The sequence below is a fragment of the Trichosurus vulpecula genome, chromosome 8, assembly GCF_011100635.1.
Source record: "Trichosurus vulpecula isolate mTriVul1 chromosome 8, mTriVul1.pri, whole genome shotgun sequence".
Taxonomy (NCBI): Eukaryota; Metazoa; Chordata; class Mammalia; order Diprotodontia; family Phalangeridae; genus Trichosurus; species Trichosurus vulpecula.
The window spans coordinates 249602570-249621183 of NC_050580.1; the positions used below are offsets into that span (position 1 = coordinate 249602570).

Below are 18614 nucleotides of genomic sequence, written 5' to 3' on the forward strand. Positions count from 1 at the left end.
TAGAATGTGATTAAATTGTTAGATATTTAACTTCTAGTTTTTAAGGCACAGAAAAACTTGGAATTGGTAAGTATAATATTTTTTTCTTTTATTTATTTGAAATGTTTGAGGTAGTTTGGGTCAAGATTAGGAAAGAAAGTGACTGAAATTGGACCGAGAATTCAGAGGATAAAATACAAAGATAGGGCATTTGGGTGGGGGTGGAACAGCAGCTAGTCCACGTGGCTCTATGGTCCATGTGTTCTTTGCCACCCCCTCCCCCACCGTATTTTAGAAGACTGAATATGTTAATCAGAGCTTGAAACTAAAAAATTTGTAGCCTGACTGGAAATTAAGGCTGATTAGTTAGTGATGAGATGCTTTATTGAATCTAGGTATTGACTATAGTAAAGATATTGATTTGTATAATTATAAAAGAAGCTTTGCCTGTGTAAAGCATGACTGAATTTTGTTTCCATAGAAATTATATAAAATTATGATTTGAAGTCATATACTAGTGGCTAGGGGGTGGGAAATAAAACTACCTTCAGAAGTAGTTGAGGAAGCTCACAGCCTGAAAATCAGCATATCTAAAAGGCAGCCTCCTTTGTTCTCAAAAGAGCTCCAGGCCCAAATGTAATTCACCTAGGGATGATATCTTTACTATTGATAATCCTGTGCTCCTCTTCAACTCACCTTTGTCAATTCTCTTTAGCAACTGAAAGGGATCCTCTTCCCATGCTATCTAAGGCTGACAAATGGAGGAGAAACTAAACATATTTTAGCTTGGTATAAAAATAAGTGTATGAATATGAGAGGGGTGGGAGAGCTACAAACCCATGTGCTCTTAAGAGCCACTCTCTCCCCATTTTTCTTTAGAAGACTGGATGGCTTTAAAGAGTCCAAAGCTTTTTGCTTTATCTAATCTAATTCAAATCTATTTGTAAAACCTCTGAAGAACAGCAGTAAGGAATTGGAATGCCTAAGGTGAGGCTTAGTGAAAGCTGAACAGTGAGGGTCAGGGCAGGAACTTCAAATCTGGATGAATTATAAAAGCAAGTAACATGAAATAAAAACTCTCTTTTTAAAAATTCACTCATGGCCAGGTAAATATTCCTAATACCTAAGCCAGAGGCAGTGATTGTCTCAGAAGAAGAGCTGTTCAGTGCTGGAAACATACATCTAAATAAAATGTATTTAAGGGAATATGTAAGTACCAGGATGTAATTAAAATGTTCACATATTGTTATTTGGCAACAACTGGATACCTGATAACTTTGATGGTGGTTTTTAAAATACCAAAAGTAACAGGATCAGTAATTTTTACATGTGATAATCTGTAAATGTAATTTATATCATCTTATTTCTAAATTGTATTTTTAGAGTTCTCTTAGGTTGTAAAATTTGAGAGAGCATTGTGAGGTAGAAATGGTATCTGAATTTTGTTATATATGAACTGATCTTTTAAATGGGTGTGATAAAAATGTGATAATTTGAAATTATTATATTTGGTTATAAACAAATATTATAAACAAATAAATGTTAAGAATTGTAAATTATAAACTTCCAAGTTTTGGTCTTTATTTAAAAGGAAGTTTCAATTAAAATTGTTCTGCTATCACTAATAGCATTTGTGAGATTGTTAACTAAGACTTTGTGAGATCTCCTCTTGTAATTTTTGTCAATCATGTTCAGAAGGGTTTTGTGACTATTTGGCATTTTGTGATATCTAGCAATTTAGTTGTTATAATACTTTGGGAATTTATGAAAAGCAATTCTCTTATAATTTAGATGTTGTTAGATTAAGGGTTGTACTAAAGCTAACTAAGCTAACTAAAACAAGGATTTTTGGAATCATCTAGTTATAAATTCTTATCAACCCTGTGTAAAGTCTTGAATTTTATGAGTTTGTGGTTAGGACCAGATGCACAAGCTAAATGTGCCTCACAGAGATACCCAGACAGGTCTGGGCAAATGTTAATTCCCCCCATTGTTGAGTGAGGTGGAAATTGATGCCTCTTTGATCAGGATCCAGTGACCTAGGTCTACCCCAGACCTCATTTTAATATAGCTCCCCTCCTATTACATAGGCCTATCAATTGGCACCCCTTGGGAACACCTACTCTTTGAAGGGCATATGTTTTATAACTGCCATTTAGGAAGATTGTTAGCTAAGTTATTTATGGTCACCATTTTAATGTTAATTGATTACTGTGTACAGATGGGGTGGGGAAAGACAGGAAATTCTTTGGGGAAAAATGGAAATTTTGATTAATGCAAATATGTGAAATCTTGCTGTTTTCAATCAAATGATTGGGTAAATTGGTACTCTTGTACAGTCATGTGAAAGATAATATTCTTTCTAAATATTAATGGGAATAATTAGACAAAGGAAAAAAGAAATTTGTGAAATAAAGATACAAATATAATGTTGAACAATTATCTCATAGACTAAGGCTGGGATTTAAAGTTACTTTCTATGTATGTGGAATAGGGTTCCGAAATGTTTCAAAGTGATGTAAGAGTAATTGGGTATTAATACAAATGGTGTAATTAATTACTGGAACCAAATGAGAGACATTTGCAGTTTTGGGGAAAAGAATTTCAGTGTAAGTTTCACAGGGAGAGATAAATTGTAGAATACTTTTGCACTGATGAAAATGTTAAATGTGGCTGTTCTGATTTAAATTCATTCCATGGTCTAAAACATAAGATAAGTTAGTGTTTGAACCTATCATATTTATATGGTTCAATTCTTGGGGTGTATTTCATTAGAAGCTTGGGAAACTGACACAAATCTGTCAGAGCAATAACTTATGATCTTAATGGGAAGATTTTATGAACAAGGGTGGAAGTATATGCAGGCTACTTAAGGCTCACTTTGAAGATGCTCCTTAAGCAATGTGAAATTATAGTTATATCTTAAACTGATTATTGGAACTTGCTATTCAATGACCTAATGGGGCTGTTAACTGACTGTTTTTCTGAATCTGACTCCAGGCATGATTATCAAGGAAGGCTGTCTGAGCTACTGATCCATGATGCCAGCAGCCCTGTGAAGGGCAAGTATAAACTGCAGGTATGATTTCATGGGAAGGTTGAGAGGGCAACTTCTGCATGTGCTGAGGTGGGACTCTATTGACTTGATTCTTTAACTGAAACCTGGCAGACTTTAAGCCTGGTTCAATGCAGTTTGCAGTTTAACATAACTTCTGCTTGGAATTGACATGAAGTTGGGGAAATGTTGTTCCCTTACTATATATAAGTTATGTCCCTAATCTCTTAGGGGCAAATTTCTATTATCAGAAGGTTTTGTAGGTATGATAACAAATTTTTGAATAACTGATTATGGAACATCTTAGGTTACTATAATATTGACCATTTGGCTTGGGATTTTGGCCCAAACAACAACTGGCTAGTTAAACTTGATATGTTGCTGGCATATGTATATATGCCAGCAACATATCAAGTTTAACTAGTCATATATATATGTTCCTGTATAAGTTAGGGTTCTTTAATTCTCTGTAATAGTATGGAGACAATTAGGTCAGGGGCTTGTGAGAATGTTATTTTGTTATTTGGTTAATATCATGCTTGTCTAAAGTTTTGCTGTTAAAAGAAGAATGGCTTGTGATTTATTTTGTAAATGCCTTAAAAGAAACATGGCATGACTAAAAGTTTATGATTTTATATGTACTGTGTTGAAAATTGATTATTTAATGTATTTATGTATGTACTGGAGCTGTTGTTAATTCCTTAGTGAAATCTCATCCTCCTGGTGAGGAAATTAATAATGGATTAATGTAAAGTATAAGAAACTGGGTTCTGAGGTGAATTTTTTAAACATGACAATTGGCCAAGGTTCTAATTTTGAATTTGTAAAAATGATCAGAGTATAAGGATTAGAAATGGTAACTTAAAATTGTGCTAAGGTCACTTTTGTAGGAGAATGGACAGAAAGCTGGTTCCTGCAAGACGACAAGAAGGAGATGCCGGAATGCTGTGCTGGAGATAACTGGAACTAATACCAAGGACCAGAGGACTTCATTGATGACGTTCCCTGCCAGACATCTGTATGAGAAGAGACTTTTGAATCTTAAAGGGACAAGCGCATTATTGTTTTCTGACACAATGGGTCTCTGTATCTGTATTTATAAAGGGGACTGCCCCCTTTGATTTGTCAATGAGTTGATCAACCCTTCCCATTATTTACTTAAAGGGGTGATGGCTAAGGATAAAAATGCGTGAGAAAGAGAGTAAGGGAGTATTAAAGATGAGGAAACAGAAATTTGAATAAAAGAAAAGAGGGGGAAATTGTGAGAAATAGTGGAAGCAGTTTTGTTTCCACAGAGTTAAAAGTATCTCCCCACCCCCTTTCAGCAGAATGTAAGTCAGGTGACTGATTCTAAATCAGAACTGTGATCTAGGTGGCTTTGGGTGAAAGGTTAGAGGGTTATATGCATGCTTAACGAGCCATTTGAGGAGGGCATGATGTAGGCAGTCAGGGGGTTGCAGCTGACCAATGAAGAGTCTCGTTGGATATTCGAATTGGGAGTCAATAAAAGGACTAGTGTGTGTCTGAGTCCTTGTACTCTCCTGTACTCTGTTCAGGGGATGTACCCATTTATTCAGAAGGAATAAATGTAAGAGATAATTAAAACCTTCCTGGCCTTCCAATGAGTATTGTTTATTCCTAGACTAAGTATGTTTCTAACACTATTAAAGTGTTTGCTATGTTCTAGACACTGAGCTAAATGGTAGGAATACAAAGAAAGATAAAAAAATATGCCCTGATGGAGCTCATATTCTCTTGGGGTGAACAACATGCAAATAACTAAGTACAGAGAAGATGTACATAGTAGGTGAGAAGTAATATGAACAGTAAGGAGGACTAGCCAAGGGGAATGCTGTGTGACCCTGGGAAAGTCAATTCACCTTCAAAGCTTCAGTTTTATTATCTTTAAAATGCAGATAAAAAATACCTGTAATACTTATTTCCTTGTTGCGAGAAAAGAATTTTTAAAGTCCTATTAGTGTTCTCATTCTTATTAGTGTTTCTCATTCTTATGCAACATTGCTTTGGTGAATGCCCAAATCACCCAAGATGAAGGTATCCCTGTAAGGGATATTAGAGACCTGATTCTGGGAAAAGATATTCTGTAGTCCCCTGCTTCATGGATGGCTACTGAAATGAGAGGCAACCTCTTTCTCTAAGAGTGTTCAAAAACGAAAGTCTCATTCACCCACAGTTTGAGTACCCTCCCTTTTGGCGTTGTGGTCTAGAGAAACAGGATTAGAGTTTTGATCTGTTTGGTTTGTTCTTTTCAGTTCCAAGTGCAGTGAATGGAATCCCAAGACTCTTGAGCTGAAGCCATGGGGACCTTGGAGCCAGGAGTTCAGGCCAGATATTGCTGGCAGCCCAGCAGAGAAGCCTTAAGAAGCCAGGGCTGTGGGACAAAAATCCAGCAGAGCTTTGGATCTGAAACTTGGTAGAACTGATGCTTTATAGGAATACAGCTAAACTGTGAAGCAAACCTTCTCTTCTCAGACTAAGGGGTGTAGAAGATTATGCCCCAGTGTGTTAAAAAGTAGTTGTTCTCTCAGACCCCAGAGAAGCAGAACACAGAACAATAGGTAGAAGTTGTAAAGAGAAACATTTGGGCTTCCTAACAATTGCTACTCAAAAGTGGAATTGGTTGCCCCAGGGGACTGTGTTCCTCCTCACAGGAGATTTCTCCAAACAAAGGCTGATTGACAAGTTGGGTGAGTAGTAGAAAAGGGATTCTTATTCAATTAAGTGTGGGTTTAACTGGATGGTCTCTGACATTCCTTCCTACTCTAAGATTCTTGGAGTTCACTAAAAAAAGATTTAGTGGCTCCCTATTGCCTCTAAATAAAATTAAAAACTACTCCACAGAGCAGTTAAAGACCTCCACGGTCTGACTTCACGATGGGAGGGCAGTGTTATATACTGATTGGGAAGTATAATGAATGAGGGCCTGGGTTCAAGTACCAGTTCTACCTACTACCCATGTGACCTTGGGAAAGTTATTTAACCTCTCTGGGACTCAGTCTCCTCAATTATAAAATGGAAGTGCTGGACTAGACAGCTTCAAAGATCTCTTCCAGCTCTAAATGTACCATCCTGCAAGCCTACCTTTCTAACTTTATTTAACATTATAGTTTACATTATTCCCTTCACACATTTTATATTCCAGTTAAACCTGAGTAGCAGTTATTCCCAACCCCTGAAGTTTTATCTGTCTCAGTTATGTGTGCCTTCACAAGCCATCCCCCTACTCCCAGGATGTGCTCCCTTCTCAAATCTATTGCTCTGAATCCTTATCTTCAAAGCTCAGTTCATATCCACCTTCCCTGAGGCCTGTTATATTTCTTTCTCTGTAGATTACTTTACTTGTGTGAAGGCTGTATCCCCCCTCCCTCCTTCCCCAGGAAAATACATATTCTTTAGGTCAATGATGGTTTCCTTTTTGTTTTTACATAATCATCTGCCTAGCTCAATGGCTTAGATATAAATGCTCATTATAAGTTTGCTGAAACGAGCAGAGGGGTTGCAATCTGCACTGGTGCAGGCAGTAACCAACTGAGTTACAAACATTTGAAGATGGGAAGAGTTGAAAGCTGAGAGATAAAATGGAACAAACATGCAAAAAGATTTTGAAATGTATACTAATATGCTGTACTTGTGGTAGCAACATTCTATTTTGATCTTTAAAAAAGCTCTAGTTAAATACATTTTCGAGTCCAAAGACATTTAATTCTTTTATTGATGTTGATGACGATTTTAGAGTCTTTTCTCTACCTTGTAACTGAGAGTTTCTCCCCTTTCTTCCAGTCCCATAACACAATAGTATGACTATCATCTATTCCAACTGAAGCCAAACGTTTGCCATCCGCTAAAAAAAAAACAACAAAAAAAACAAGCAGAGAAAAAAGATATATGTTCATCATTTAACATTCAGTAAATAAATATACTTAGTAAAACTTCCAATATCAATAGAGAACTGAATTTATAATATTTATTATAGACTTTTAATGAATTATCGAGTATATATAAACTGCAGCAGGAACCAGGGCTTAAGACAGGATTGGTAGGAAAGCTGAACATTACCACACAAAAGTTAATTAAATCTGATTATACTCTTTAAGGTAGACTTCAGCAACCCTATGTAACGGCAAGCAAAGTGGGCCTTTTCATTTTTTCTTTTGGAGTGCTTCTCAGCACTAAGGCAATCAATCAAGTGCCTTTGATTGAGTCTTTGATTGAATCAAGAGTCTTTGATGACCTGCTTAAGTCACAAGAAAGCCTAAGTCACATGAGTTTGAGTCACATGGTTATGATGCCCTTGAAGAAGCACATATATGTACTCAGAGGTTAGCATTTTGCTTTGGGGAGCATTCCTGTGATTTTGCCAGACTAGACTCTGGGTAGCCATTAAGGAGCCCTCCTCCCCTTTGAAAACCCAAACGTTGGTCCTTTTCTCTGGTAACTATGTATGTATTGCTATGGAAAGACAGAAGCCCTGTCTGCTGATTTGTGTTATTTGTTCTGTTTATATAATTTCTGCTTGTGATTTGTTTGTTTTCTCTTAAGTTAAGGGTGCTGACTTTTTCCCCTGAACTAAGTGAATGACATATGTATATTTAATTAAAGTGAGATTGTAAACCCCTTAAAGTTGCTTTCCTTAGAAAAGCAGATCAAAGAACCTATGCTAGCAGCCCTCCTGCATGCTGGTGTCATTGGTCTTACACCTCTACAACAGCTGCTAGTGGCATTATCGTTATACCCTAATAATCCATCACTCTGGGATATGAGGTCTCAGAAGTGAAGGAAAGGAAAAAGAAAAAAACAGAAAAGCAAAGAGGAAGAAAGAAGTGAACAAAGAAGAGTGAAAGGAAAGGGTGAAATATGTATATTTCAGGACAATATCCATTCTCTAGGGGAAAAGAATTAAAGCTGTCAAAAGGAATACTACTCCTTCCCCTCATATCAACTGTCTTAAGTATTTTCAGCAATTTTGTATAGTTAACCAAGGAAAAGACAGTTCATGCACATGGTTTGACTGCTTTCAATTCAAAATCCGTAATTTTAGCTGTCACTGTCAAGTTTCAAGTGACAGCCAAGTTACTTGAAAAATCATCCAATGCCATCATCTAAATATATATAATAGCTATGACAGAAAGTACTCAGATGGCCCAAAATTCTGCTCTTCTTCCAATTCCACGAACAATATGTCTGGTCTCTAATGATACCACTAGTAATATTAATGTATTTAACTTCATGGTTTTTAAACATATTTTATTCATTTAATAGCTTGTGGCCAAGTCTTTAAATATAGGTAACACATTGTTACTAAGTGAAGATCAACAGAAATTTAGACTTTCTTTCTATAACACTTTCTATTTACTATCTTTCCTTTCCCCCATTTTGACGGGATTCACGGTTTTACTGTAAAATATGTAGTCTTCAACAGTTCTAAAATTTTTGTCAGAGAATCACAGGACATCAGAATTGAAAGGAACTTCAATGGCCACGTAGTCCAGTTTATATTCATTAGAGAATGCCCAACATCTGGATATCTATTCTCTATGTGAAGACCTCCAGAAGTAGGCCATCCACTTTTGGACAGTTTTAATTGTTAGGAAGGCTTTCCCTGGTGTCAAATTAAATCTGTCTCTGTATAACTTTCATCTGTTGCCTGTTTCTGCCTTTTCACTGAAACAGAAAAAGTCTAATCCCTCCTCCATTTGACATCCTTTCAAATATCTAAGGCAATTATTCTGTCCACAAGACTTCTTCATTAGAGTAAATAAACTCATTTCTTCTAAATGCTTCTCATATGCATGAATTCAAAGGCCTTCACCACTGTAGTTGCCCAGCTCCTCTGAATGTTCTTCAGCTTATCAATATTTTTCCTAAGGGGTGGCAGGCAGAACTGCACAAATACTCCAGATGCAGTCAGTCTGACTAATGCAGAGTACAGCAGAATGAATTATCAGCTCTTTATTCCTAGTAGCTATCTAGACCTCTCAAGACAATGTCATGCTAGAGTGTTTTTGGTTTATTTTTGGCTTCCATGTCACAAGGATAATTTACTTTGAACTTGTAGTCCACTAAAATCCCCAGGTCTTTTTTAGGCAGATTATTCTCTAAACTCACCTTCCTCAACTATTACTTAATTTTTTGGACATTACATTTATAAGACCTAATATTCATCCCTATTAAATTTCATCTTATCCAGGGCAGCTAAATGGCACAGTGAGTAGAGCACCGGCCCTGGAGTCAGGAGGACCTGAGTTCAAATTTGGCCTCAGACACTTGACACACTTACTAGCTGTGTGACCTTGGGCAAGTCACTTAACCCCAATTGCCCTGCCTTCCCCCTTGCAAAAAGAAAAAAAAAAGTAAAAAAGTAAATTTCATCTTATTAGATTCAGTCAAATATATTAGCCTTTCAAATTTTTTTGTTTTGCATTGTAACTTTATCATCCATTGCATTGTTACCTATCCTACACAGCTTTTTTTATTTGCAAATACGATAAGAATGCCTCCATTCCTTTATCCAAGGCAATGATAAAATGCTAAAAAAAATTCAATAAGACAACTACAGAACTATGAGAGACTCTACTGGAGACCTGATACCAATTTACACTGAATCATTAATGACTACTCTTGGAGTATAGCAATTATCAAATAGTCTAATTGTGCTATCATCTAGTCCACATCTCCATATTTCAATAAAAATAACATGAGATATATCATCAAATGCTGTGCTAAAATCTAAATAAACTAATCTATAACATATCCTTTAAATCTGAGGTTAGTACCTTCAAAAAGGAGGTAAGGCTAGTATGGCATGACCATATTTGTTATCACTGCTTCCTTTTCTACATGAACACAATCTATTCTTAAAATAATATATTCCAGAATTATGATGGGAATAGAAATCAAGCTTACTGGCCTAAAGTCTGTAAACAATTTCCTCTACAAGAACACAATCTATTTTTAAAAGAATATATTCTAGAATTATGATGGGAATAGAAATAAAGCTTAGTGGCCCAAAGTTTGCCAACAATTTCCTCCTCCCTTTTTTGAAATCAAGATATATGCCCTACTTCACTTCTACAGGGCTTTTCCCTTCTCCATAATGTTTCAAAGATTACCAACAGAGGATCAGCAATCACATATCTAGGTCAGGTAACCTTAATGAATAAAAGGCAACAAGGTGCCCTCTTAATATTTCCTAATTTATATTGGTTATTAACTCCCTCTTGGCCATTCTTGGTCTGTCTTTTCTAATCCAAAAGAAAGTCTCTTTGGCGGTAAAGCAAGGTATAAATTGAACTCTTTATAAAAACATGAATTTAATTTCTGTTTTGTTTTTGGGCAGGGCAAATGGGGTTAAGCGACTTGCCCAAGGTCACACAGCTAGTACATGTGTCAAGTGCCTGAGGCCACATTTGAACTCAGGTCCTCCTGAATCCAGGTCTGGTGCCCTATTCACTGTGCCACCTAGCTGCCCATGAATTTAATTTTAAAGGAGAAACTTCATTATCTACTGAATTAACCATGATAAGAATTGATTTCTACACAACTAAAAGCTGATTTTTTTACATGAGAAGATGAGATAGGAAGTCCTCTCATTTGATCTTCACATACAAGGTTAACAGAACACAGACAGCTTCTTATACTCCTAATCAAAAAAAGTTCAAATTGTGTGTAATGGAAGTAAAAATTCCATTTAGTTAAATTACAGAATTTCAGGTTGGAAGGGACTCAGGAGCCATTTAGTCAAATTCATACCTGAACAAGAATCCCCTCTATAACAATACCCATAAAATGGTCGTCTAGAGCTCACTTTAACATCTCCAGTGAAGGGGAACTCACTACCTGTTACTCTGTTGCACCTCAACCCAATGCTGCAAGCTCTGGTCCTCGGAGCCAGACAGATCAGCTATCTCTTTCATGTATAGTTGTCATGGATCTCTTACATCTTCTCTAGGCTAAAGATCTTCTCAGGTCCTTCCCCTGATCGGTCTATGATATGAACACAAAGCCCTTCACAATCAAGCTAACTGTGACAGAAGTTCCTATTTATTTCTGCCTTCAGAGGCCAAACAAAACAAACATAAATTTCCTTCCACATGATAGCTTTTCAAATAGTTGAAGACAGCTACTATGTTTCCACCTTAGTCTCAGATGCTCTAGAGTAAACATCTGCATTCTTTTGAACTGACGACTCTCATGTCACACACCTTGGCAGCTCCTCTTCTGTGTGTTCTCTAGCTGATCAATGTGCTCAAATCAGTCCAGATCATTTTTAGATAATTGACAGTCTACCCACCTCTCTTATGTCTTGTATTTGTATATATGATTTAACAACTCAAATGTAGGATGACGCACGTGTGTGCGCATACACATACACACATTCCCATTAAAAGTAATCCAAAGTTTTAGATTATCGTCATCTTCCTGAATCCCAGGATTGTTACTGAATATGATGGCGATGGCTATCCTCCTAGGTTTGTGTTACGTGCAAATTTGATTAGCATGTCGCTTATGCCTCAGACAACATGGTCTACTGGACAAAGTGTTTGACTTGGAGTCAGGAAGTTCTAGGTTCAAATAACATCTCAGATATTTACTGGCTACGTGTCCGCTAGCAAGTCGCTTAACCTCCATGAGGCTCAGTACCCTAATCTGTAAAATAGGAATAAGAAGCACCTACTGCACAGGGCTGCCAGGATCAAGTAAGATAATAAAGCTGTCGTTACTGTTCGGTCCTTTCAGTTATATCTGACCTTTTAGGACCCCATGGGGGTTTCTTGGCAAAGATACTGGAGTGCTTTGCCATCTCCTTCTTTAGCTAATTACAGATGAGGAGCCAAGGCAAAGAGAGCTAAGTGACTTGCCCACGGTCACATGGTTAGTAAGCACCTAAGGCTGGATTTGAACTCATGAAGGTGGCTCTTCCTGATTCTCGTCGCACTTTTTCTACTGTATCACGTAACTGCTCCTAATAAAAGGAAAGCACTTTGCAAATCTTAAAGTACTATATAAATGTCAGCTATTGTTGTTTGTTGTTCAACAGCACTTGATCAAAGCACAGAACCTTGCAGTAGTCTACTAGACAGTCTTCCAAGTTAACATTAAATAATTAATGATTACTTTCTGAGTCTGGCCATCCATTTAGTTCCAAACTTCCTAACTGTTCTATCACTTAGGCCACTCCTCTCCATCTTTCCAGTAAGAATAGTACATCATATTTTGTCATATGTTTAGCTAAAATCTAGGTAAATTTTATTAAAAGCACTTCCCTGATCTATCAGTTTACTAATTTTATCAATAAAGGAAATGAAGTTATGATGGTTCTCTTTGATGATCATTTCCCTTTTTAGATATACACTAATCACTCCTTTAATAATAACATAGGATTATAATAGGAACGGAAATAAAACTCACTGCTGTACAGTCTATAAACTCCAATTTCTTTCTTTTTTTGTAAAAAGGGATATTTACCCTTCTCTTATCCCATAATACCTCTCCCATTGTAGAGGGCCAGCTCTGAGAAAGTCCATTCTGGGATAGGATACAGGCCAGAGGCCTGTTCTTGCCCTTGGGCTGATAACTCGGCATGTGGGCTCTCCATAGCCCCTCCCCTCAGCATACATGTGCCGCTCAGGATGAAGGCTCTTCAAGCCTCCTCGGTACACACGTGCTCTCTCCAAAACCCCCACAGCACACATATGCTAAATACCACCTGTGGGCTAACACAATATTGTTTACGGTAAAAAGGGAACAAAGCACAAGGAAGTCATGCAATGCAAATGTTTTCACATGTGAACTTGTTGATTCTGCTTGCCTAAAAACGTGTATAAGCCCTGTCCCTCAGCTTAATAAACGGAGCTGTTCTTTACTCTCTCACCTGGCCCGTGTTTTCTTTTCACTCTCCGCGGCATTCAGCCATCTACGGCCATTTTGGCACCACAGCCGCTGGCAGCACCCATTATCCACAATCTTTCAAAAATCACTGACAGTGACTCAGCCATCTTATATGTCAGTTCTTTCAGTGTAATTAATGTTTAAAAGATATAGTTACATTATATCTTTACTACATAGTAAACTTGGACTTGGTCACTCTCTTACTATCTCCTTACTTATATTGGAAATCAACTTCCTATTACCTAATTTTGTTGTTTCCTTTCCAGGCCTATGAATTCTCCTTGGCAGTGAAAATAAAAATAAAAGTTGAAAACTTATTCTTTCCTTCTACTCTGGGTTATCAATGTCTTGTATACTCCAAAGATTAGACCTAGTTCTTAACTGGTTTTCTTTTACCCACTAAGAATTTTTTTAAAATTCCTTTGTCATCCTTAGCTTTCCTAACCAGTCTAAGCTCTTTCTAAATTTAAGCACTCCTGCCTGACACAAAATTTTATAGGATCACACCCAGTGGTGGGATTCAGCCGCTTCTCACTGGTTCAGTAGAACTGGTCCCTAATTTTAGGTTTAGTTCCTTGAACCGGCTGTGGGGGAGGAGGGAGCTGTGTCCGCTGCATCAGCAGCGGGGGCAGCACTTCAGCTTGGTTCCATGGAGAACCAGTTGTTAATTCATTTGAATCCCACCACTGCCACATTTTTATATTCAACCTGTTACTTCCCTTTGCTGCCATTCTATACCTATTTTTTAAAGATCTGCTAGATGATGAGCTCTCTATATATCTAAATCTGTCTCTTTAAACAATTTTTGTTTGAATCATAATTATTTCTCCTTGTGTCCTCAAATTTCATTCTTGAAGCTTCCCATCTTCTCCTAGGTTTGATTCCTCCATAGAATTTTAGTCCACAAGATTAAATCTGTAGCCTTCTCCAAACACCTTGAAATCTACTCCCCCAAAAAGAAAACAGATGGTCAATTTTCTTTTTTTTTTTTTTGTAAATAGTAATTTTATTTTTTCCAATTACATGTAAAGATAGTTTCCAACATGCATTTTTATAAGATTTTGAGTTGCAAATTTTTTCTAGCTCCCTTCCTCCCATATACCCTTCCTAAGACGGCAAACAATCTGATATAGATTATACATGTACAATCATGTAAATATATTTCCACATTAGTTATGCTGTGAAAGAAGAAACAGAACAAAAGGGAAAAGCCACAAAAAGTGAAAATACTACGCTTCCATCTGCATTCAGAATCCATAATTCTTTCTCTGGATGTGGAGAGCATTTCCTGTCATTAGTCCTTTGGAACTGTCATGGATCATTATATTGCTGAGAAAAGCTAAGTCAATCATAGCTGATTATCAGACAATGTTGCTGTTCCTGTAATGTTCTCCTGGTTCTGCTCACTTCACTCAGCATCAGTACATGTAAGTATTTCCAGGTTTTTCTGAGATCTGCCCACTCATCATTTCTTATAGCACAATAGTATTCCATTACATTCACACATTACAACTTGTTCAGCCATTCCCTAATTGATGGCCATCCCTTCAATTTCCAATTCTTGGCTACCACAAAAAGAGCTGCTATAAATATTTTTGTACATGTAGGTCCCTTCCCTTTTTTATGATCTCTTTGGGATAGAGACCTAGTAGTGGTAATGCTGGACCAAAGGGTATGCACAGTTTGGTTGCCCTTTGGGTATAGTTCCAAACTGCTCTCCAGAAAGGCTGGATCAATTCACAACCCCACCAACAATGCATTAGTATGCCAATTTTCCCACATTCCCCTCAACATTTATTATTTTCTTTTTCTGTCGTATTAGCCAATCTGATATGTGTGAGGTCATACCTCAGAGTTATTTTAGTTTGCATTCCTCTAATCAATAGTGATTAAGCATTTTTTTGTATGACTACAGATAGCTTTGATTTCTTCATTTGAAAACTGCCTGTTCATATCCTTTGAGTATTTATCAATTGGGGAATGACTTGTATCCTTATAAATTTTCAGAGTGTCAATTTTCCAAATAATTTTCATTAAAGCATAAAAGAGTCTTACCTGAGAAGTCAACAGCACAAACACCATATTGATGATAGCCCTTTAATATTGACAATGGTTTAGTGGTCTCTGTATCCCATATGTGTATTGAGGGATCTCTACCCACCTAAAATAAAAAAGATCAAAAAACTACAGGTATTTAATTGACTCTTTGATTTGAAGATTTTCTCAAAATAATTCTCAAAACATTAAATTTCACAGAATTTGTTCATGACTATCCATTAAGCTATGAATACATTAGAAATGAGAATCAGGAAATCAGTTTTTTTCATATATTTCTCTTGAGACTATCCTATATGTCTTCATCACAATCATCAACAAAAAGCATTTCTTGAGAACCTATTATACAAAAGGCACTACTCGGCTCAGGTGATATGGATGTATAGCTGCCATCAATCTAAGAGTCAGGAAGATTGAAGATGCATATATGAAAATTAAACAATACAAGGTACCGTAAGTACAAACAGGGGAAAGAGATAATTACTAAAGGTCAATATACTTTATGGATTAAATGATGAGTAATGACAATAAAAATAGGCAGAATTATGACTAGAGAGATAAAGTTTTAATGAGAAGGTAAAATTTTAGCAAAGCCTTTGAAGAAACAGATTTTAAACGACTTAAAGACTATTTAAAATAATTTATTTAGGGAAGTAAATATATAGCATAAGATAATAAAATTTAGATTGCTATATTAGAGCTTAAGATACTGTAACAAATGACCTCTTTAACAAGGCTGGAGTATGTATAATGAAAATTAGTGAAACATTTTTCCTAAAGACTTCTGGATCTAATCAAGAAAACTTTATATTGAAAATGGAGGAGGAAAAAAAATTGCCTAAAACATCTGCAATGTCAGTTACCACAGGGAGCAACAGATATGACAAAATGACTAAAGAGAACATTCCAGCAGCAAACATGGAGGGTTCAAGGAATTTTGTAGTGAGTGATCTGTGGAAAAGGTACAATGCTTGTGTTTCGGTCAGTATCAAGTAATAATTATCTATGTCCACAATAGATATTAGTTTTCATTCCAGAGGAAAAGTGAAAGGAGTAGGGCAATGCACCTCTATTCTCCATTTATAAGAAAGAATACAGTTTTTCCTTGAGAGAACTGAAGAGCTTCAAGAAAGAAACAAAGAAACACCTCCTTGAGAGACCTTCTAATAAGAATGAGGAAAGACTGAAGATCTCACTTCCAGCAAGTACGAAGAACAAGGAGACTTTTGCAATTATGAACACAGAATATAGAATATTTATGTTTTTGCTACTGTTAAGTGACTTATGTGTGGGTAGTCTCCCTCCTAGAAGAAAAGGTAAATGAACTCAAAGAATTCATCTCTACTCTCCTGGTTATTGGAGAGAATGAAATATTCATTTAAAAAAAAAGAAAAACAAAATATAATATTGGCTTCAATGTAAAAGCAAAGAAGAAAAAGATATGAAGAGACAGAACACTATGTTAAATATAGGTGGAGAATAAATGGACAATGAGAAGGAAAGGAAGGACTACTCAATATTTAGAGCTAATGAAGAGATTAAAAAAAAAGCTCTTGCCAAAGAAATGGGATGACTTCTAAGAATTCACACAGACAGAAATTATGCTGCCAGGAATCTAAAGAGTAGTGCTAAATATTATGAAGAACTGGGCAAGGAACTGAAGTCCTTAGGTATACAAGTGCTGTTTTTAATCACTGCTGCTGAACACAGGTAAAGAAAAGTAGCATTTCCTGGCCAGTGATTAAAACACAGGAATAACAGCCTCCAGGCCATGGATTCCTAAAGAGGAATGATAAGCTCATATTTGCTTCAGTATCACACATACTAAAATTAGAACTATAGAGAGAATGTTAGTAGGCTCCGTGAACAAGAAAGATCTACAAAGTCATGAAACATTGCACATTTTTCAGTACTGGAAGAAAGATAGTCACAATAATGCACTGCTGGTGGAATTGTAAATAGGCGCAATCATTCCGGAAAGTAATTTAGAGAATGGGGTACAGTCAAGATGGAGGAATGTAGCAAAACAGTCTAGTTTTCCACTATGACTCCTCCATAAAGATCTGGAAAATGCACCAGCCTGAGTTCTGATCAGAAAAAAAAGTCACAGTGAATAACTTTTCTAGCCCAGAGTGGCTTAGGGAAATAGAGAGGTCTTTAGACAGTGGGAACAAAGACTGGCTAGGCATGCACATGCCAGTGAATGCTCCAGTATTCAGGGACTGAAAAGAGATAGGGCACCAGGGCAGAAGCACTGAAGCAGAAAGAGATCTCAGGGGAACCCTTAAAAAGTGCAGGGTACAGGAACTGGTGCCATCTGGAAGCTCTGCTGTGTACTACTCAGTTCTAAGTCACAGATCCAAGGCAGAGAAGAGTGGGCTGCAACTGACTTCTTCCTACTGTTGGCATGCCAGTGAGAGAATAAAGACAAAGCTGAAGAAGAGAGGTCTCAATCCCTCTCCATTTGAAGACACCATGTGAACTGTATCTTCAGTATTTGTTTTTTCATTTTAGGTGAAGGAGATTAATTTGGAGGTTACAATCTTGTTGGTATCTAAAGATCAGAAGGGCAAACCACCTGATATCCTGAAGTCTGAGAGCCAAGTCCATGCCAGATTTGCAAGGCAGCCAGCCCAGTATCAATGCCCTGAGGAATAGGTATAAGAGCCAACATCAAAGCCGTATTTGGATGGTACTACATAGAAATTGTATTAAGTCTGAGTGTGTGCAGGGACAGACGCAGTACAGGGGAAAAATGTATCCTCGAGCTAACTATTGCTTTGCAGAAACTAACTGATATTAACTGGCTAAATGGAACTGGGGTATTAAGTCACTAGCAGTACACAATGGGGCTGGCCGAACACAATGGAATGGAAGCTTAAATCAACAGCATTAGAGAAGAGACACACCCACCCAATCCTTCAGGGGTACTCCCGGAACCCTGAGGGGAAGCTATACCTGGCCTGGCATTGCTATATATGTAATGGAATATTACTGAGTTGTAAAAAAACTACAATGTGCCAGGCACTGTGCTAAATGGTAGAAAGAAACAACAAATAGGAAGAATGCAGGAAAAAATGGAGAAACTTACGAACTGATACAAAATGAAGAACGCAGAACCAAGAACTCAATACATATCTAATAACAATGATATTTTTAAAAAGATAGCAAAATGCTGCTGAACTCAGATGAAATGCAAATGGAGAAGACATATACAATTCCCTATTCTTGGTAGGAGATAGAAGACTATAGGTGTGGGATGTTGTATTTGTTACTAGGGTTTAATGAAGGTATACTGGGGGAAACTGTCTTTTAAAAAAGGGCATCAATAAAATTTTTATTAAAATATATAATAAACTGGAATTAGTGTTTAATTTTTCATAATTCTTAATCATAGTTATCATTTTGATCCCAATAGACTGAGAAGTGCACATAATTATTTTTCCTGCTTTTATACATTTATGTAATAAATGTAGAATATCAGGAAAACAAAACCTCTTAATTACAGTGCAAGACAGAACAAACATTCATGTTTATACATATGAACATGTTTCTCCTTTAGGTGAGCATATTCACTTTCTGTCATACAAAATTATATCTACTATCAGGAAAAAAA

General features: G+C 36.7%; 1 protein-coding gene and 1 non-coding gene across 2 annotated transcripts in view; one reads left to right on the top strand and one right to left on the bottom strand.

Moving 5' to 3' along the window:
• EML5 (EMAP like 5) overlaps positions 1–18614 on the bottom strand; it is a 186527-nt gene that overhangs the window by 101207 nt on the left and 66706 nt on the right. Inside the window, exons 16-17 of the mRNA XM_036736732.1 lie at positions 14999–15104; positions 6803–6896 (exon numbers count right to left, since the gene is read on the bottom strand). Of these exons, the coding sequence (XP_036592627.1) occupies positions 6803–6896; positions 14999–15104 (200 nt within the window). The remainder of the gene's footprint in view (positions 1–6802; positions 6897–14998; positions 15105–18614) is intronic.
• Positions 16803–16905, top strand: LOC118830373. The gene has a single exon (XR_005009020.1). It is a non-coding gene; the product is annotated as a U6 spliceosomal RNA (small nuclear RNA).